The sequence below is a fragment of the Fundulus heteroclitus genome, unplaced genomic scaffold (genome assembly GCF_011125445.2).
Source record: "Fundulus heteroclitus isolate FHET01 unplaced genomic scaffold, MU-UCD_Fhet_4.1 scaffold_68, whole genome shotgun sequence".
Classification (NCBI taxonomy): Eukaryota; Metazoa; Chordata; class Actinopteri; order Cyprinodontiformes; family Fundulidae; genus Fundulus; species Fundulus heteroclitus.
The window spans coordinates 1,160,240-1,182,410 of record NW_023397121.1 but is presented as its reverse complement, the minus strand read 5'-3'; the positions used below and the strand labels follow the sequence as shown (position 1 = coordinate 1,182,410).

General features: G+C 46.4%; 1 protein-coding gene across 1 annotated transcript in view; it reads right to left on the bottom strand.

Moving 5' to 3' along the window:
- Nucleotides 1-3,011: 3,011 nt before the first annotated feature.
- Nucleotides 3,012-22,171, bottom strand: part of LOC105921344 (stonustoxin subunit alpha-like) — a 61,092-nt gene continuing 41,932 nt past the window's right edge. The window contains exons 4-5 of the mRNA XM_036133748.1: nt 3,479-4,960; nt 3,012-3,244 (exon numbers count right to left, since the gene is read on the bottom strand). Coding sequence (XP_035989641.1) covers nt 3,012-3,244; nt 3,479-4,960 — 1,715 coding nt within the window. The remainder of the gene's footprint in view (nt 3,245-3,478; nt 4,961-22,171) is intronic.

Here is a 22,171-nt window from a genome sequence, read left to right as displayed (position 1 = left end):
GCTTCCTTCTGTTTTAGTAGGACATGCTCGGCCCGGTGTTGTTTGGATTGAAGAGAAGTTGTCACTCCTTTATTCTATGTGTGTGCAGAGTTTGTTGGTAAAAGACCACCAGTTCTCGAATCATCCCTTTCAACCATCGTCCTGATATCAGCTCTAGAGCTGATATCCACCAGACAATACCTAACAGACCGAGAGTTATTTATTAAACATTAAATAACTTTTAAACAGTGTATAATTGTACAACATATTATGGCGTCCCTGGGTGGGCATTCGTCTACATATTATGCGTCCCGCCGAGTGGACGATGGTAAACACAGCTGCTCTGCACACATATGAGAATATCACCTGTGACATTTTTAGACTTTTAGAAAAATAAAAGTTAACTAATAAAAATTTCAGCTTGTGATAATAAACTGTACTACGAAAAGTTTAAATTCAAATGCTTGAATCAATCAAGATATTTGGTGTAACCAACTGTCTGATAATTGATTTAACTGTAAAGTTAATCTTACTGACTGAACCAAATTTTGTTGAAAGTCTGAGTTCAGATGCTGTGACATGTCCTCATGTTTGCATAAACCACCAGTCTTAAATGAAAAGTCCAAAGTTATGCATTTTCAAAATTAACTTGCAGTCCAGAGGAGTTAGATGCTCCTATACCTAACCTAAGATGCTTTGCAGATTTGTCTAATAGGACATTTTAAGATTTTATTTTGTGTTGTGTAGAACATATTTGTTTCCAGATTTAACTCCTAGTTAATCTGAGGTGACACCCTGTTTATGTGGAAAGGGGGTGCTCATAAAGCTAAAAGTGCTAATTTCCCTTTAAAGAAAAGTAAGAAGCATGAGCTTAAAAAGCTAGTAATTCCTGAAAAGGTGAAGCCTTGCACAAAAGCTAGTAATTCCTAAAGAAAGGTAAGCAGTCGCCACAGAGCTCGTAAATCCTAAAGGTTTAGCATCATAACACTGAAAGAACAGTGTCGCCATAAGCCGCATGTTGAACTGTCAACCTGCGCACCTGTTTCTACACACACAAATAAGTGTTTGCAAAATGTATGTTTAAACATAAAAGCATGGACTGGAGATATTTTGAAGGTTTTGAAGAACGTCTCACACCTGAAGCTGCACCTGTGGTGGACCAAGCAGACATAGAGAGGCAGAAGGTTGTTGTTGCTGACTTATCTGCTTATCATCAACTTATCTGCAGATGAGTTGAATAATTTAAAAAGTTTTAACCTTTCTGCATGCGATAACATGATTAAGGAACTAATTAATTTTATTGCAAACCCAACCAAAGATGCTCTGATTACAGATGTTCTTTGCCAGATCACCCTGCTGCATCAGCAAAGATCCCAACTGAAAGCTAAACAGTTTCTTCAGTTACAGGTTGAGCATCAGATGGTTTTAGACAGAGTGCTGCCAGGTGTGAGCTCTCAAAGACCAAGGTGAGGATGGAGGAAGCTGAGACAGAGGACGTCAAAACTCCTGATGTCAGCTATCACACCTGTCTCATACCACCACCTGGTGGGGAGAAATCAGACATTGTTTATAAAATCCCTCTTTATTTTCAGCCGTTAACTTTGATTTGTTCCATCTTTTCATAGAGAGTTAGAGAAGACTGAATCTGTCAAACTTAAAATAAACATGTATTATTTCATTACAATTGTGTTAATCACCAAATCATCTATGCTTGTTATGGACACTTTTGTCCCTTTCCTATAAAAAATATAAAGAAATATAAAAATTCTCAGAGATAAAACTGAACATAGTGTTGAATAATGTCACTGAAACATGTTTCCATTATTACTAGGTTATTTATCAGAATACAGACAATCAGAAAGCTCAGTTTAACTCAGGATCCAGCTTTATTGAGGATTTCCAGCAGGTGGCAGCATTTCACAAAACCAAAGCAGAAGAGCCTTTGAAAAGCACATGTCAGTGATATCATGTTAGTGTCCATGCTGTGGGTTTAAAAGCAGAAATTCAGCTGGTGATCTACTTGATCAGGATCAAACCATCCACCAGAATACATTTCCTCAGTGGTTCATTAGATTTATGTAAAGAATAACAAAAGTTAAGACATAAATCGAGAATTTATACAAAACAATATCAATACAGTTATGTTCCTATACACCCGAGCATCTAATTCCTATTAAAGATAAGCTGGTTAGAAGACAACATAAAGCAAATTTCCCTAATGTACAAAAAGATTAAAAAATATCAAAAATCTACGATTAAATCGCAGAAAAACACAAGAATTGTATAATCTTACTTAATAATTGGATTACTAAATCACTTGCATGTAGCTAAATTTTTAACAGGATATTTAAATTTTATTTGTTTTAAAGCTGTCAATAAAAAAACAAGATTTCATAATCTCAATGCAAAACAGAATGAAAAACTTTAAAGCTCCATAAAAAAGATTTTCTTTTTAAACAAGTATAAAACAGTTTACTGTTTTATACTTTTCTAATAGTCCACAAAGGTCTGACACTTAGAAGATGTAAAAGTATGGAAACTTGCAGCTTCCAAATAATGATCAGATTGTGAAGTTTATCATCCAGAGATCTTTAACAGAAACAGTAACTGTGGCATTTAAATATAAAAGAGAGACTGCAAAGTAAATAAAAATAAAAAAAGTTAATTAAACGCAGTTTGCCTGAAGTCAAATCACAGAAATGCGTGTCCTCTGCAGCCTGATGGCACATTCACTGAAGCCAGAGTACAGATCAGGGTTTCTCAGTCACTCTTTGAAACTTTGTCATCTGGTCTATATCTTTTAAGCTAAAAAGAGCTTGGGGTTTTTCATGCTTCCGTTTTTCAGGATATGGTTCAGACAAATGATTAAAAAAAGGTTGAATATAGGAATGTAAAAGGTTATTCTTGATGAGAATCAGAAGATGAAACTCCACAGAAGGCTGAACATCTCATATTTTTAAGTTTCTTTACCTTTACCTGCTGCACCACAAATCTTGACCAAACCAACTCCATCGTCTACATCTGACACTTATTCAGGAGGGCAAAAGGCCGTATTTAAATTTCATAATCACGCCTTTGGATCTGTTCATCTCTGCGCCCCAAGTGACCTCAAAGTAATGACGGCCGGTCAGACTTTCTCTGCTCAGAACATGAGGAACTACGTTGGTTGTAGGTTTCTCATCTGTGCATGTTGCCTTCTTGTTTCCCTCAGAAAGATGGAGTGAGTCAGAGGCTGTATTTAGGTCCAAGGTAAGATCACAGTAGTCTGATTGACAGAGGAAGACAGTCCATTTAGTTACATGTAGTTCATTTTAGAACAGCAGAATTAGCTTATTTATGTAAATGTACCAGTGCAATAAATGGTAATACGAGATGGCAGTAAATTACTTTAAGACACATGTGCATTATTAGAACAAGAATTAATCTTTTCCTAAAAGTAAGGTCTCTATGCTGGATGGTAAAGTCAGATATTTAAACATCATGAAGATAATGTACTTACAGTAGAGGAGGTCTTTTCGATCTAACTTTTCTGGAACATCAGTAATAGGAGGTTTTGAGAAATCCTGCGTCTTCAGAAGGCCATCCCTGTATTGGTAGATGGTTGCTCCTTTGAATTTGTCATTTGGCAGAGCTGCTACAAGGAAACGAAATCTTCTGATGCTTTTCAGGTTTTTGGCCACCGTGTAGAACTCACTGGCTTTTGTCCTCATGCTGGTCACAACATCATTTGAGAAGAACCAGTGGTCTTTGGTGGGTGGAATGACGCTGGGTGGGGGTGCTGCCGTGTCTCTGCTCAGATAGCTGGTCATCTGCTGAGTGAAGGGGTCATCAGTTTCCACAGAGGTGAAAACATAGCAGAGAGCACTTTCTACTCCTGCAGACAGAGCTACTCTGTCCAAGTCAGACTCACCTGGGACAATACTGACTCCCTCCATGATGTCCACACATGACCTGATAATGTTGACTTCTCTCTCTGCGTTATCTAACCACTTATCTAAGTGTTCCTCACTGAATGGAGAGTTTTTGTGGTCATCAAGGAGTTTCTCTACTGATTTTTCATCTGTTTTACCTTCACGAATCAGGGGAATCATCTTCTGGATGGTCTGTCTGAGCATTGTTGTGCAGTCAGTGCAGAGATCTTGGAAGCGTCTGAACTTTTTGTGAAGCAGTGGTAAACTTTCCACCACTTTCTCGTCCAGAGCCTCATTGCATCTCATTTCCATTTCACTGATACTTTCCAGAGTATTGGTGATTTTTCTGACCAAACCAACAGAAATTTCACCCATCAGCTCTGATGCAGATAGATCCAGATCCTTCAGAGGAGTCAGCCAGACTTTAATAGGAACTGAGTTTTCTCCACTTTTTCCAAGGAGCTCTGGAAGCCTGGAATACGTCTTCACTGCATCTTCAAACGTTGCAGGGTTCTTATCAAGAATTAGGTCTCCATAGAATTTGCAGGAGAACTTATTGGTTACAGCTTTTTCTTCCTCACTGAGTTCTACTTTGACTTTTGCCTCAAAGCTAAAGGATGGAATCTTTTTAATAGCAACTTCTGCACTGGCGCCAATCTTCTGCAGACTGCTGGAATCTAACTTCTCGCTGTCAAAGACAAAAAAGGCATTGGCTCCATAGAGTATGCCTGTCACTACATGTGTTGCACTGAGATTTGGTTTATAACCTCCAGCATCTAGGTCCGTCTTTTGAAGATGAGAGAGAGACAGGTGTTCATATGTAGTTGTGGCTTTGTACTGAAGGGTGATTCTGCTCTGGTTCTTGAATCTCTTTGTGTCATTCAGATAACTGGCAGAGCCTCCAAACTCAACTAGACCACCCAGGACACTGGCTTTAAGTGACACATTGACGTCCAGCAGAGAAGACTTGGATTCAAAGGAGTCAGATGCAGTGACATGATAGGAACTGCTGTTCTGAGCCTTAGTGGAGGAGTTCTTCTTGATTGTTTCTATATCACACAGACTGAAACCTGTGGAGTTCACAAAAACATATTCCATTAGCTTAAGTTTTACATTAGCTTTTCTCTTTGTGCATATGCAGGTTCTCTGGAGGTACTCCAGCTTCCGCACATAGTGGCAAACAAATTACTGTTGTGGTTACTGGTTACCTCTGAGTGTAATAATATAATAGTAATCAGAATCAGATCAGAATCAGATATACTTTAATAATCCCAGAGGGAAATTGTTATTTCAGTACCATCGCCATAACATAAACATCACAAACATTTCAGGGGTAGACGGTTCACTGGGGCCGTGCTGCCAAGGACACTACAGTGTCCACTAGGCGCTGCCCTTGAATCTGTAGAAAGAAGATTACAACAACATGGGGAAGTGGAGGGAGATAAAAAAAGACAGATGCTTGACAATTTAAGCTCTCACAAATAAAGAGTGAAGCATCTGACAAAAAAACTTATTGCACGAGAAGCACAAATAACACGAGACACATATATGCAGAAAGGTAAACATTAGAGACTAGTCGCGTGTCAGTTCATCTGTATTTGTGAGCATAAGTTATGTGTGACTGTTTGGGTGAAAGTGTTTATATTTCCATGAACACTCTCTAGAGGCCATTGTCCTTGATGTTAGCAGCCGGCCAACAGTTCAGAAAAGTATCCAGAGATGTCAGCGGGAAAACAGGGGCATGGGGGAGTTTTGAGCAGTCCGGCCATAACAATCCAGGGGTAACATTTGATAAGGGAAGGCAGAATCTAAATATTTTATTTGTATATGAGACGAGCTGCTCTGACTTTCCTGTCAGCTTTAAGTCTTTGCTGGCTCCAAATAGCGAATCCAATATTCCAAATTGTTGGGCCTTTCCGCGCTTCACTTCCAGATTTTTTCCCATCTCCCCTTGAGTTCAACCACCAAAGCCAGTCTGCGTTCCAGTACAGCCAGCTTTTCGGCTCTGCTCCTCCACTTTCCAGAACTGTCCGTTCACCGCCTTAGTGAGCGCGTCATGCAGCCGGCAGACTGATCAAGGCCAAATAGCTACCGACATCCGCTGTTTTTGCTGATACATCAAAAATCCATCAGATCCAATCAGTAGAAATCCAACTATCCTGAATCCAAACATGCAAACGTTTCAATCGTCCAGGAATGACAAAGTCGAAAGACACACCATTTTCCATCCAAGAATATAGGGTGTTTCCCACAAAATGAGTCCAATCGGGACAGGACGGGTCCCCCTTTCGTTGCCTACCCGTCGAGAAAATTTGATCAGTAACATTGAGAGACCAGCTTACCGGATCCATGATTTTTTAGAGTTCGGCTATTATGAAGAAAGTGCTCAAAAAGACAAGACGAAGCAATAGCAGGAGAGGAGAGGGGGGGGCAGGGAGGCAGAGCAGATAAGGAGCTCTGAGCAGAGCAGAAAGACACGACCGACCTCGAAGAGAGACAGAAAAGAAAGTAATAGTAATATCATCTTTATTGTCATTGAAACATACATTGAAACATACATTACAACGAAATGTGTTCTCTGCTTTTAACCCATCACCCTTGGGGAGCAGTGGGCTGCCATGTGCGGCGCCCGGGGAGCAGTTGGGGGTTAAGGGTCTTGCTCAGGGACCCAGAGTGCAGGCACTGGGGATCGAACCGGGTACTTGCATCCTTCTCTGACTGCAAACGCGCTGCTCTAACCACTAGGCCAACACTCCCCGTGGCCGCTTAGTGGGGGGCTTAGAGTGGGGCTTAGGCATGACTGAGAGAGTGCATAGTTGTTGGTTCTATTGTTCTTGTCGGTTGATTGACTAGTAATTTGTCCAGGATGTTATGCCAGGACATTAAGGCCACTTCTGACCAGGCTCTCACTTCTCTCAGACCACTTCTTTCTGGAGCCCTCGAGGAGAGGGGGCTGTGGCTAGTGAGCCACCGCTCGCTAGCACTTTGTTGGTGTTTTCAACAAAGTGCTAATGGAATTAGCTCATGCTATCACTCGGTACCCTATCATTGCCGATGTGATTCGAGTGTGTTTTTATGGTTATAACAAAGTTTATCTCCTCAAGGGTTTCCCTTTTTTTTTTTTTTTTTCCCCCAGTGTCCTGTCTAGCAATGTGGCAATAAAAATTGATATCTTAATGCCAAATAGAGCTCGACAGATTTTACTTTCACAAGTGGAGCAAACAGCTTTCGCCATAATGCTCCGCTTGATTTGTGCGTGTAAATAGCTTTATTGTGATTCCTGCAGGGAGTATTTCAAATTATATGGACACTACAATGGGAAAGTAGGAGAGTAAAAGAAAAACAAGAAGAGAAAAAAAAGACAAAGAAGAGGTGAAAGAAAGAAGAGATAAAAGGGAGAGAATGATAAAACGTCCTCTGTCTGCTCCATCACTTGGAAAGAGACACAAAAAAAAACAGCACAACCAACAGACATAAAGCAACAGATACAATCGTGTAACACCTTGATACCATTGCTAAATCATATGTATTATTATTTAAGCCGACATGTGTAATGTGATACCTAAAAAAAAAAGTAAAAGAAAGTAAATAAATTATAGCCTTTCTGTATATAAGTGAACATTTAATACCTGGGACCCAGCACCTGTGGGAGATTGTGAGAGTGCACTAGTTTAGGTGAAAATGATCCAGAAGGAAATGGCTTGATAGTGATTGTGAGCAGTGCGCCCGAGAGGGGCCTTCACAGGAAATCTGCACCCCCCCCCCCCCCGAGGAAAGAGGAGAGACGACCCCGAGGAAATCCCCCAGCCACCGCAATGCTGACGCCCCCAAGAGCCACGGGGACGAGCCCGTGGGCTCCGCCGGCAGCCGGCCGCGCTGAAGTGGTCCTGGCCATGGGCCCTGGGGGCCAGAGGCCCCAGGGGCGCCCCGGCCCAACGGCAGGGGCCCCGGCCGCCCCCCGGGGGGCCAGGCCCCGCGAAGCCACCGCCGGGAATGGGCCGGCGCCCACCCGGGAACCCGCCCCAAACCCGAGGACCGTCAACGCGCCAGAGGGTCAAGGCGCCCGCCAACGCAGCGGAGGAGGGCAGGACGTGGGGGGATGGGCTCCGCACCTATCGGAGACTTGAGATGATCTTGGGAGAGGGAGCGGACCGAACCCAAACCTGAAAAAAAAAAAAAAAAAAAAAACTCATTCACACCATCCCTCCCTTGTGCCCCACTCGCCACACACAGACACAAAAAAAATTAAATAAATAAAAAAATAAATAAATAAATAAATGAAAAAAAATAAAATAAAATAAAAAATAAATAAAAAAAGGACGCTGTACACACATTCCCACATAGCATTCACATCCAAAAATCCCAAGTGGGGGGGTCACCACAATTCAACAATACAACTGCCTATGCCCGACCCCCGGCCCCGCCCCCGGACCAGGCGCCCCCCGGACCAGGCCCCCCAAAGAGGGGGGGCCGACATGACCCGTACGGGCCATCCGACCAGAGCCCCCCCTCACCCACTATATACCTAATAAACCCCCTCCCACCCCGACCTTACCCTAGCCACCCCTGCCCCCCATCCCTTCCTGGGGAGAGCAGAGGCGTCAGCCCCAGATCCGGTAAGCCGCTGGCTAGCCGCAACAGCCCCCCGCCAAGACCCCGTACCCAGTGGCCCGCACCTCCTCCAGGCCCCTGACTCCGTGCCGCGATCGGAGAACGGGGGTGTGCAAAAGACCCCCGATCCTCCCTACGCCCGCTCAGATGTTGTGTTGTTGCATGTTGATCTCAGGTCTGTTTAAAACTGGAAGCACCGAAGGGGGTGCACGGCACAGCCCACCCCCCCCCTCCGGAAGGGAGCTGGTGCCAGCGCCCCCCCTCCAAGCAACTACCCAGAACCCTCAATGTCTAAATGCGAGAGGGGGTGAAGGGAGCCGCCCGGGGCGAGGCTCACACAACATAAGCCCCCCCCCCCAGACGTCTTCCCCCCACCCCCTCATATCGTGGCCTACATGAATGTGCGTTGTGAAAATGTTTGGAGTGAAAGTGTCTAAAATGCATGATGAAATTGGGGAGAGGGACGTCACCAAAAGGTGGCAACCTCCAGTAACGCCCTCTCCCCAAGGACCTACATGTGTGGCGGCGTGATGGAGCAGGCAGAGGAAGGAGTCCGGGGATGGGGAGCAAAGGACTGGGGAGCCAACCCAGGGAGCCAGCTCCCCTACTGACTCCAATAGGCACCCCCGCTCCCCAAAAGCTCCACCCGGAGAAAGGGGCCCCTCCAGCGGCACCAGGCTGGGTAAGTCACTACTCCCCCTCCCTCCCCTCCCCCCACTAGCAGAATGCCAACCCAAAGAAGGGGAAGAGCATCTGCCCTGAGATGTTAATGACCATGCCCCCCTACCAGCTCAACAGGCCCTGAGGACCCCCAGCGCACCAGAGGCCCCGTGCAGGGGCGGACACCCGGGCGCACGCCGGCCCAGACCCCAAGCGGCACACCCCCCGGAACCGGAACCCCCGAGGCCCCGCCGGGGCCCCCGCCCGAGGGCGGCGCGCCCCAGGGACCCCAGGCCCCCAGACCCACTCAGGACCCACCCAGCGACAGCACAGCTACCAGGTCAGTAACCCACGTCCGCCACCGCGTAGCTCCCCAAGAGCACCGCAAGCGGTGCCGTGGGCCACCCGTAGGCCTCCCAAGCTCCTCCCGGATGGGGGCAACAGACCCCGGAGTCAGACCCACCGAACGCCCCACTCCAAGTGCCCCCAGAGCCCCAGGACCCCCTCCACCCAGCCACTGCGCCCTGCAGGAAGCAACCCACCGCCCCCCATTCCACTAAGTGATAGTGCTAATCAAAGGAGCCCAAAGAGACCAATCAGATGTGGATGCAGATGCTGTCTCAAGATTAATGTGATCCAACAAAAGACCTCTATACTGATTGATACTGAGATTCTCCTTACTTTTCCAATTCATGAGGATAGTTTTCTTTGCGATACATAGTGCAGTGAAAACCATGTAAACTATTTTATTCCCCAGAGGGCTTTCCTCAAAACTACAGAGCAAGCAAACTGATGGGGAAGATGTAATTTTACAGCTCAAGCACTTTGATAAGTCCTTACATATCTGTGTCCAGAACCTCTGGACTGGTGTGCATAACCATAACGCATGAAAATAATTATCAGGATGATTGCCTATGCAGTGTGGACAGATATTAGATTGTGCCAGACCCATCTTGAAAAATCTTTGTCCTGTGTAGTGTACTCTGTGAAGGATTTTGTATTGTATTAGTTGTAAGTTGGTGTTACTTGTGATGAATTTAGGAGGACCCAAGAAATACCCGAAAACAAGTGAGTACAAAAATAATATCAGTCTTTATTTTGACGCTGCGGCTCGGTCCCTGGTTCGGCTCGCACTCTGCGACTGGACGCTCCTGAAGGCAGAGTCGCAGGTTAGTGACCAGCAGATATTAACAGGCTTGTTAGAAAGAAGTGAGGTCACTAACCTGGACGTGCTGGGGGCAGAACTCTGACTCCTTGTTACGAAGGCGTCCGAGAGGGGGTTATCCAGGGCTCCTTTGTCCAGGTCCGGTCCAGGTCTTTGTCAGGGGGAAATCCGTTAGTTCAGGCAGCGGTCTCCAAGGGGGAATCCAATAGAGCGTCCAGGTCCAGGTCCAGGTCTCAATCCAGAAAGCACAGACAGACGGGGGGCAGGCGAAACTCGTTCTACTCACGGACAGGCTGGGGTCAGAAACACGGTGAGGCAGTCCAGTTCTCTGAGGCTGACAGGCAGGACCCAGGCAGGCAGACAAATCCAAAAGGGGCAGACAGGTTTTCAAAAACAGAGGCAAACAGGTCGAGAGACTGACTGGCAGACAGGAATACAAAAAGAAGGCTGGAAGCGCTCACCGTGTGGCTCAAGACGTTCTGGCACTGGAGACTGCGAGGAGCAGATCTTTTAAGCAGCCAGGGCGGAGACAGACACAGGTGTGTTGATTGCAATCAGCAGCTCCAGTGCCAGAAACGTTACAGAGCCCCCCCCTCAAGGGCGGATTCCAGACGCCCTTAAATGTCTCTAAGAGTACAAAAGAAAACTAAATAAAAGTCTGACCGGGCGGGTGGAGGGGGCTACAGGCAGGAGGGTCAGAAAAAAAAAGGAAAAAGAAAAACAAGAGTCCAGAACAAAAAACAACCCTCGGAAGGGCAAAAACCACTAACTGAAATGCTTCTAAAAACCAATCTCTAGAACAGAGAGTCTAGTGGTCATCCTGAAAGACGGCCCACGCGAGACAGGTTCTCCGGCGGTCGTCCCGGCGCACGGCCCAGACGTGACAGGTTCTCCGGCGGACGTCCCGGCGGACGGCCCAGACGTGACAGGTTCTCCGGCGGACGTCCCGGCGGACGGCCCAGACGTGACAGGTTCTCCGGCGGGCGGCCCCGACGTGACAGGTTCTCCGGCGGGCGGCCCCGACGTGACAGGTTCTCCGGCGGGCGGCCCTGGCGGAGCAGGGCAACAGAAGACCGTCGGCAGAGCAGGAACCTCATAGGCCGTCGGCGGAGCAGAAACCTCGGAGGTCGTCGGCGCGGCAGGACCCTCAGAGACCATTGGCGGGGCCTGAAGAGGGAGAAAATAGAACCTGGCGCCGGACTACAGGCTGAGGAGGACGCCGGACTACAGGCTGAGGAGGGCGCCGGACTGCAGGCTGAGGAGGGCGCCGGACTACAGGCTGAGGAGGGCACCGGACTACAGGCTGAGGAGGGCGCTGGACTACAGGCTAAAGAGGGCGCCGGACTACAGGCTAAAGGGGGCGCCGGACTACAGGCTAAAGGGGGCGCCGGACTACAGGCTAAAGGGGGCGCCGGACTACAGGCTAAAGGGGGCGCCGGACCACAGGCAAAAGGGGGCGGCGCCTGGTTAATGGCTACAGGCGGCGGCGCCTGGTTAGTGGCTACAAGCGGCGGCGCCGTGTTAATGGCTACAGGCGGCGGCGCCTGGTTAGTGGCTACAGGCGGCGGCGCCTGGTTAGTAGCTACAGGCGGCGGCGCCTGGTTAGTGGCTACAGGCGGCGGCGCCTGGTCACTGGTTCCCGGTGCGGGAGCCTGGCTACAGGCGACTGAAAAAGGAGCCTGGCTACAGGCGACGGACGAAGGAGCCTGGCTACAGGCGACGGACGAAGGAGCCTGGCTACAGGCGACGGGCGAAGGAGCCTGGCTACAGGCGACGGGCGAAGGAGCCTGGCTACAGGCGACGGACGAAGGAGCCTGGCTACAGGCGACTGACGAAGGAGCCTGGTTACAGGCGACTAACGAGGGAGCCTGACTACAGGCGACCGAAGGGGGAGCCTGACTACAGGCGACCGAAGGGGAAGCCTGACTACAGGCGACCGAAGGGGGAGCCTGACTACAGGCGACAGACGAAGGAGCCTGACTACAGGCGACGGAGGAAAGAGCCTGGCTACAGGCGACCCACGAAGGAGCCTGGCTACAGGCGACTGAAGGGGAAGCCTGACTACAGGCGACCGAAGGGGGAGCCCGACAACAGGCGACCAAAGGGGGAGCCTGACGACTGGCGACCAAAGGGGGAGCCTGGCTACAGGCGACAGACGAAGGAGCCTGACTACAGGCGACGGAGGAAAGAGCCTGGCTACAGGCGGCCGACGAAGGAGCCTGGCTACAGGCGACTAACGAAGGAGACTGGCTACAGGCGACTGAAGGGGAAGCCTGGCTACAGGCGACTGAAGGGGAAGCCTGGCTACAGGCGACTGAAGGGGAAGCCTGGCTACAAGCGACTGAAGGGGAAGCCTGGCTACAGGCGACTGAAGGGGAAGCCTGGCTACAGGCGACTGAAGGGGAAGCCTGACTACAGGCGACTGAAGGGGGAGCCTGACTACAGGCGACTGAAGGGAATGCCTGGCTACAGGCGACTGAAGGGGGAGCCTGGCTACAGGCAGCTAACGTGGGAGCCTGGCTACAGGCTGCTAAAGTGGGGGCCTGGCTACAGGCTGCTAAGGTGGGGGCCTGGCTACAGGCTGCTGAGGTGGCCACAGGACTACAGACTACAGAGGCCACCGGGCTACAGACTACAGAGGCCACAGGGCTACAGACTACAGAGGCCACAGGGCTACAGACTACAGAGGCCACAGGGCTACAGACTACAGGGCTACAAACTACAGAGACCACAGGGCTACAGACTACAGGGCTACAGACTACAGAGACCACAGGACTACAGACTACAGAGGCCACAGGACTACAGGCTTGAGGAGGGCCTGGGCTACAGGCTTCAGGAGGACCCGGGCTACAAGCTTCAGGAGGCAAAGTCAGACCCTTTGCCACCAGGAGTCTCAGGATCAACTCCTAGAGAGTCTCAGAAAGAGACATCCAATAAAGTCTTTCCCAGAGTTGGCTGTCCATGAGGGTAAAAAGTGGTCCTTGCTTAAACACAACTCTGAGAGGATCAAAGTCACCAGGGGGCCACGGTTGTTGAATCCCCTTCTGAGGTCCCGGGTGACCGAAGAATGAAGGATCCCCCTGGGTTCCCACGTCGCAGGTCTGCGACGGAACCCTCTGGATTCCTACGTCGAACGTCTGCAACGGACCCCCCTGGGTTCCCACGTCGGACGTCTGTGACGGACCCCTCTGGGTTCCCACGTCGGACGTCTGCGACGGACCCCTCTGGGTTCCCACGTCGCACGTCAGTGACGGACCCCTCTGGGTTCCCACGTTGGACGTCTGCGACGGACCCCTCTGGGTTCCCACGTCGGACGTCAGTGACGGACCCCTCTGGGTTCCCACGTCGCAGGTCAGAAGAGGCAGGTCCTCCTGGACCACCTCTCTGGACTTGGGCAGATGCAGATCCTCCTGGACCCCCTCGTTGGGCTTCACGGGAGGCGAGGCGTCGGCCGGATCCTCAGGGACAGACTCAGGAGGCGAGGTATCGGCCGGACCCTCGGAGACAGACTCGGGAGCCAAGGCATTGGCCGGACCCTCTGGGACTGGTTTAGGTCGGCTGTAGAAAGCCTGGAGGGCTGACCTATAATGTCCCTCTACCTCTCTTAATTTCTCCTCTAGTCCCTCTGAATATTGACAGAGAAGGGCTTCTCTGAGGCGTTTTATGAGGGGCGCAAATGTCCTTATTTTATTTTCCAGGGACACATACTCCGAGTCACTGGTGCCAGCAGAGGGAGCTGTAGGCTTCTCGGCTGTGGAAGGCGAGGAATTCTTCCCCGCTGGACCGGAAGCGGCTGAAGAAACCAGAGGGACGATCGGCAGAGGCTGGGGCTGAACTGGCCCGGCTGACCGCTCCTCAGAACAGCTGGAAGCCTGGTCAAAAAGCTGCCGTCTCCTCCTCTGGCGACGGGAAGGCGGACCCAGCGGGGATGCCGATTTCTCTTGAGGAGAAGGGATCGAATCCGTCGGACCACTGACGGAGTAAGTGGAGGCAAAGCAGGACATGACATAAGAAATATTGGACCGGTCTGAAAAGAATGAGGAAGGTTGCAATTTGAAATGTGTCTAACACTGTGTGAGAAAAACCCTGCAATGTTCTGGATCACCAGAGAACATTGCCGGCGGGGAGAGTCGGGCTCTGACGAGGACGACGTCACCGGAAGTGACGGAGGACTAGCGGAAGCGGCTTGCGGAAGTGGAGGCTGAGTGCTTGCCTGACTTCGAAGACGGCCTGAAATCTCCGAGACGCCGGCTTCTAAATCAGAAATGGATTTCTCTACCCCCGCGCGCCACTAGGTTTCGGGTACAGGGTCCATGTTTGGCCAGAACGTACTGTGATGAATTTAGGAGGACCCAAGAAATACCCGAAAACAAGTGAGTACAAAAATAATATCAGTCTTTATTTTGACGCTGCGGCTCGGTCCCTGGTTCGGCTCGCACTCTGCGACTGGCCGCTCCTGAAGGCAGAGTCGCAGGTTAGTGACCAGCAGATATTAACAGGCTTGTTAGAAAGAAGTGAGGTCACTAACCTGGACGTGCTGAGGGCAGAACTCTGACTCCTTGTTACGAAGGCGTCCGAGAGGGGGTTATCCAGGGCTCCTTTGTCCAGGTCCGGTCCAGGTCTTTGTCAGGGGGAAATCCGTTAGTTCAGGCAGCGGTCTCCAAGGGGGAATCCAATAGAGCGTCCAGGTCCAGGTCCAGGTCAATCCAGAAAGCACAGACAGAACAGGGGGCAGGCGAACTTGTTTTACTCACGGACAGACTGGGGTCAGAAACACGGTGAGGCAGTCCAGTTCTCTGAGGCTGACAGGCAGGACCCAGGCAGGCAGACAAATCCAAAAGGGGCAGACAGGTTTTCAAAAACAGAGGCAAACAGGTCGAGAGACTGACTGGCAGACAGGAATTCAAAAAGAAGGCTGGAAGCGCTCACCGTGTGGCTCAAGACGTTCTGGCACTGGAGACTGCGAGGAGCAGATCTTTTAAGCAGCCAGGGCGGAGACAGACACAGGTGTGCTGATTGCAATCAGCAGCTCCAGTGCCAGAAACGTTACATTACTAGTCAATTTGAAAGTTCTTAGACATATCTGAGCCCAGAAGTCTTGTTCAAAGGTGCCTGATAAATCCTTTTCCCATTTCATAATAGGAAGAGATATTGAATCATCTATTTTAGTCAGTGTCCTGTATGAATTAGACAGTAGTTTGGGGGGGTTTAAATCTAGGAACTCTAATATATTACTTGGAATTTGTAAACCACCTTTAATATGCTTAAATTTCTTTCTAATTATAGATTTAAGTTGTTCATATTCCAAAAATGTATTTTTACTAATGCCATATTGCATATTTAGTTTGGAAAAATTGATGAACTCGGTTCCATCAAGTAAATGTTCCATATATTCAATACCTTTATTCTTCCAGTATGTAAAGTTTATCATATTATTATTTTGTAGGATGTCAGGGTTGTTCCAGATGGGTGTACGACTGCATGGGATAAGTGACGACTTTGTCATTTTAAGAAACTCCCACCATGCTGTCAGAGTAGAGCTGATATTGATATTTTTAAAGCATGTATGCCGTTTTATATTTGAGCTAATAAACGGCAAATCTGAAATCATGATATTATTGCATATTTTCTGTTCTATATCTATCCAGGGCTCGTCTAAAGGATTATGCTTTATCCATTTAGTGATATATTGTAGTCTATTTGCCAAGTAGTACTTATGGAAGTTAGGCAAATCTAGTCCCCCCCTGTCTTTAGTTTTCTGTAGCGTCTTTAAGCTGATACGGAGCGGTTTATCTTTCCAAAGAAATTTAGAGATTGAAGAATCTAGAGATTTAAACCAGTCAGATGATGGTTTATTGGGGATCATTGAAAATAAGTAATTAATTCTAGGTAAGACCATCATTTTAATCGAAGCTACCCTACCCATGAGTGAAATTGGAAGCGATTTCCATCTATCCAGGTCATCTTCTATCTTTTTTAAAAGTGAGATGTGATTAGATTTTACTAAATCTGCAAGTTTAGACGACACAGTGATACCCAAATATGTGATGTTTCCTGAACACAAATGTAAATCTAGGGGGTTTTGGAAAGAGCAATTAATTGGCAGTACTGTAGATTTAGACCAGTTTATAGAGTAATCAGAAACCTTTGAGAAGGATTCTAGTAATCTAATTACTTGAGAAAGGGAAGCGTTTGAGTCCTGAAGATAGAGTAATAGGGTAGTTCACGCGTGACGTCCCGCATGACGTCAGCGCTACATCCGGGTCCCGCTGGTAGGCAGAAAACAGTACTGTTCTCGTCTACTACATGACAAAACGGGTGATTTAGAGCGTACTTTTACTTCGTTTATTTATGGAATCTAAGCAATGCCTACGACTTGTTGTGCTCCCGGTTGCACAGAGAGGCATTCCAAATCGTTGGATGTACGTTTCTGTCGTTTTCCAAAGGAGGAAGGACGAAGAAAGAAATGGATATTTTCAATGAAAAGAGCGCAGGCAGACACTCCCAATGGACTGGGGGGGGCATCGTACTACGACAGAATTTGCAGTCTACACTTCATCTCCGGTAAATACAACTTAATTCTGCTCTAGTCATTGTTCTACTTAAATAGCGGCGGAGGGTACACAGATCGCTACACGGGCCGGAGAAGCGGTAGCAGCAGCAGCCATTGTCTGAAGCAGCAACGGCTGCTGCTGCTTCAGACAATGGCTGCTGCGTAAACACTACACGGGCCGGAGAAGCGGTAGCAGCAGCAGCCAAGCAGCAGCGGCGGAGCAGGCAGCGGCTGCTCTGCCAGTTCACGGGCTGCGGCAGCAGCCAGCGGCTCCTGCGTAAACACTACACAGGCCGGCACCGCCGGCTACACGGGCCGGCGCCCCGGCCCGGCTACACGGGCCGGGGCGGGGCGGCTAGCAGCAGCTAGCAGCAGGGGCTACAGCAGCTGCTGCTGCTATTACGCCCCGGTTCACGGGCGCTAGTATTTCTGTGTTTACGCTGCAATGTCGCCGACACCGCCACCCATTTTAACAAGACAAAAACACCTAAATAATCCGTAGTGAATTTTTTTTTTTTAACCTACCGGGCCTCTGCTGAGACGCGGCCTGTGTCCGACGCCGCTTTGTGCTGTTGCACAAACATGTGTGAACAACATCCATCCATCCATCCATTTTCTGACCGATTAATCCCTCATGGCGTCGCGGGCGTTGCTGGAGCCTTTTTCCCGATTTAAAATAATTGTAGCCGTCCAGTGGTTTCATGGCTTTCGTGCTCTCTGTCTGTACTGGCCTGCCATGTTTATAAGGCAGCTGTATATGTCATGGTACGGAGCGCTTGGCCAGCATTTCACAGACTCGCTCCGTCCCTTAAGGCTTTTGCTGTGTGGATCTGGCAATCTGATACCATCAACCATCAACTTACTCTTAAAACGATCTTGTGATACGTTATCTAAAGAAGAAAAATACGCGGAGAACTCGTCAGTTTCTCTGTTTGCGTCCGCCATTGTGTTCGCCTTTTGCCTACCAGTCCGGCGCGCATGCGCGAAAAACCCGCCTCAAAACAATAACAATGAACTACCCTATACATCATCAGCATAAAGACTAATCTTATGCTCTATATTCATGCATTTTATACCTTTAATAACCTTTGTTTGTCTAATTGTTGCTGCTAGAGGTTCAATAAAAATGGCAAAAAGTGAGGGGGAAAGTGGGCATCCTTGCCTAGTGCCCGTCTGGAGACAAAAGCTGGAAGATGTTTGATTATTTGTCGTGACACAGGCTGTAGGAGAGCTGTGAACCCTCAAGGGTTTCCTACTTTGATGGGACATTAATGTTTACGTTTTCTGCCTCACTCATTATGACTAAAATAAAAAACGTAGCTCTTATTTGTTAGCGCCGAAAGTATGAAGGTAATTTTGTTCCAATTCAATTTGTGCATTGTAAGCGTGAATTTTAAGTTGTAGAGGGAGTTAAATTAAAAAAAAAAAAATTACAAGTACAAATTTTTTTTACACCTGTTCAAATTTTAAGTACAAGTACACAAATTGTGTTCTGTGAGTTGCACATCAAAAACCTCTTACATTCTCAGTTTTGCTCCAAATGGTCCAGAACTATTGTTGCTAAACTATTTGTGCATTGTAATTGTTTTGTAATTGTAGATTTTTTTAAACCTGTCACAAGTACAAATTAAAGTTACACGTTTTCAAATTCTTGATTACAAGTACACAAATTGTGTTCTGTGAGTTGCACATCATAAGTGTCTGTCATTCAGTTCTGCTACAGTTGATCTAAACCAAATGTTCCAAAACAAATTAAAACACGTGTATTAAAATCTTCAAAAAAAATTTTTTTTTATATTTTTTTTCCCTTAACACAAATACAAATCAATCATTTACAACTGCACAAATCTGCTGCTGTGAGTCACAAATTCAGTGTTACAAGTTACGCCTTCATTTTCACTTTTGACACAAACGTGGCGCCGGTAAAAATGATCTGTAACTTGTGGGTAGTACCCTTGATTAGACAGCAGGGGCGCTGCCTGCTCCGTCAGTCTGTACCAACCGGAAATACACACTGCCTTGTTGCCTTTTAAGTATCCTGCACGCATATGCCTCTGAAGGACGCAGCTGTCACTGTCATAAACAAAACCATGTTTTTCTTTCCTGTCACTACAATTTTGAAACGAAAAACCGGAAAATATTAATGAAAAAAACGGCCCGTTTTTGGATTTCGCCAATTCATTTTCCATTTTCTCCTTTGGATTTAAAAGATAAAACCGGTTTCACGGCTGGCCCGGAAGTGCAGGAAAATATTTCAAAATAAAAGCATCGATGTAACATAATGGAAGCCTGAAGAAAAAATATTAATGAAGCGTAGAGATGTCTTGAATAAAAAAAGGACGGTTTTACATTGCAACATGATAGTTTATTGTAGAGACATGAGCTTCATTACATTATTGTGTGTTTTATTAGTGGAACATGAAACATAAAAGCAAATCACATGCTGTAAACCAAAAATATAGAAGCAAAGTTTATTTTTCTTATCAAGCAAACCCCCTCAAGCAAAACCCACCTTCACTATTGGATTACTGTCTATATGTGTCTTGATTTTAGTGAACAGTACATATTTTTTAAGCTAACAGAGAAATTAAGATTTTTTTCATTGATTTATTTATCTTCACTCACAAATAAATACAAGTACTGCCACGGGGATAGAGTGCCTCATATATTTCATATTTGTCATACAAAAGATGCTAAATAAAAAGTTACACTGTTCCGTGTCTGGGCGAGAAAAGCATCTATAGCAGCTTTCACGGGACTTCCTCAGTGTTTTCTCTCTCCACGATGGAAATTTTTGATTACATTTTTACTAAACAAGAGTTACAATCTCCCTTATTGAATAGCCTATAGATGGAGATTCTTATAAGACAACTGAGATCCAATCTAACCAATAGCTAGATAAGCTGCATTGCCTATCTTTGCTTATGTCCTACACTGTACCCAGGCTAGCCTTTTTATTTCAGGCTATTTAATTTTGGAGGGGGTTTTTATTTTGTTTTATTATTGTATTATGTATTATTTTTTGTGAATGCTGCTTGTCAAGACTTTGATGCAATCAACTGTGAGTTACCTCTATCCACTATATAAAATAAAAATGCCATGCCATTAATCAAGCTTTTTTTATTAAATGAAAAGCAATAGTATTTTACAGATTAAATAAGATGCATAATACACACAATGTGATACCGATTAAAATAACCATTATAACCAGTTATGAAAGTGTAATACATCAATGTAGGAGCTATTTCCCTATTTTTGTTTTAGAACTCAGATTATTTAGTTCATTTGGTGTATAAATACATGTACTCCAGGTAGCTCAGGAGGAAAGTGGGTGGGCTTATGATTTTTTACCAGTCTTCCAGTGCTGCAGTCTGTCAATCTACCAGTCCTTTCAGGAAACCAGGGCAGGAGAGGTGGCAAGTAGTTTTTCAGTTTGTATCAAGTTTATTTTTTCCTGAAGAAACCTGGAATAAACTCACGGAACTGCATTTTGACGTATTTTGAGAATTTTTTGTACTGCGTAAAACCAGAAACCCACTATTCATCAAGAGACTATTTGATTTAAATGTATTTTTTGTTTGTTTACTTTTAAGTTTTTTCATAGACAAGTAGTCACTACAATCAAGAAAAAAAATGGAACAGGGAAAAAAAAAGGTCCCATAACAAATTTTCTTCCGCTGAGCAAGAAGTGGATCTAGTGGGAGAAGGAGCTGTCTATTGCCTCCCCTGTCCCTTGATCCGATCAGCCATTTCTAAACTGCCATCTTCACATAATTCCTGGTGATCTCGCTGGTTAAGGTGTTCTTCTTTAAAGCTCCTGCAGGAAATATATGTTATGGTCACTATGGTCACAATAAATTAGTATAAATTTCTCTGGACAAAAGTTACTATATTACAGTTATTATTATCCATCATGCACTTACCAAATATGACTTCAAACAGCTTTAAAGTCCTGAATTCCCGCTTTCCATTCCGGCCCACAAAGTTATACTGCCTTGACAGGTCATGGTCCATGATGAAGACCATCATGCGTCTTGTGGCCTCATCCACAATGCTCCCTCCAATGTCTGCCACTGCTGTGACCTAGGGGGGAACAAAGTCAGTACAAAGTTAAATCATTTTTAATTTTTTTGCAGCTTTTAATGGCTCGCTTTTATTGACAGTAGACTGACAGGAAAGGGGTGGAGGAAGGGGGGAGACATGCGGCAAAGGGCCGCGGGTCAGACCAAAGGCCTCCAAACATGGGTCGCGCTACCAGCTACGCCACGAGCGCACCCCCAGCTAAATCATTTTATAGCCACTGGAGTAAACCTGACCAAAAGACAAACTCTGGATCTAGATTATTTTCATTGTTGATTAATCTATTGATATAGATTAATGTATAATTGTTGATTATTTCAACAATTAATCGATTGGTTGCTATAATAATAAAATGTTAAAACATTTTGAAATATGTTGGTGCTTCCCAAATATCTTGTTCTGTCCACAAAACAAAGAGATACTCGGTTTATAGCCATGAATGAACAAAGAAGACCTATTTATGAAGCTGAAATCATAGAATTAGGACTTTTTTGCTTTAAGAAAACTATAGTTGCCAATGAATTGAATTATTGATTACTGTTCAATTTATTGATGATCTGTTGTAGCTCAGATCACATCTACTAACCTGACAGAAGCCAGCTGCATGTCGCTCCGCCTAGCTCCACTCACAGGTAAAAGTCAGTACATTAGAATATTTTGAAAAACTTGATTTATTTCAGTAATTGCATTCAAAAGGTGTAACTTGTACATTATATTTATTCATTGCACACAGACTGATGCATTCAAATGTTTATTTCATTTAATTTTGATGATTTGAAGTGGCAACAAATGAAAATCCAAAATTCCGTGTGTCACAAAATTAGAATATTGTGTAAGGGTTAAATTTTGAAGACACCTGGTGCCACAAACTAATCAGCTGATTAACTCAAAACCCCTGCAAAGGGCTTTAAATGGTCTCTCAGTCCAGTTCTGAAGCCTACACAAACATGGGGAAGACTTCAGATTTGACAGCTGTCCAAAAGGCGACCATCGACACATTGCACAAGGAGGGAAAGACACAAAAGGTTATTGCTGAAGAGGCTGGCTGTTCTCAGAGCTCTGTGTCCAAACACATTAATAGAAAGGCAAAGGGAAGGAAAAACTGGTCAGAAAAAGTGTACAAGCGATAGGGATCACCGCGCCCTAGTCAAGATTGTGAAAAAAAAAAACATTCAAAAATGTGGGGGAGATTCACAAGGAGTGGACAGCTGC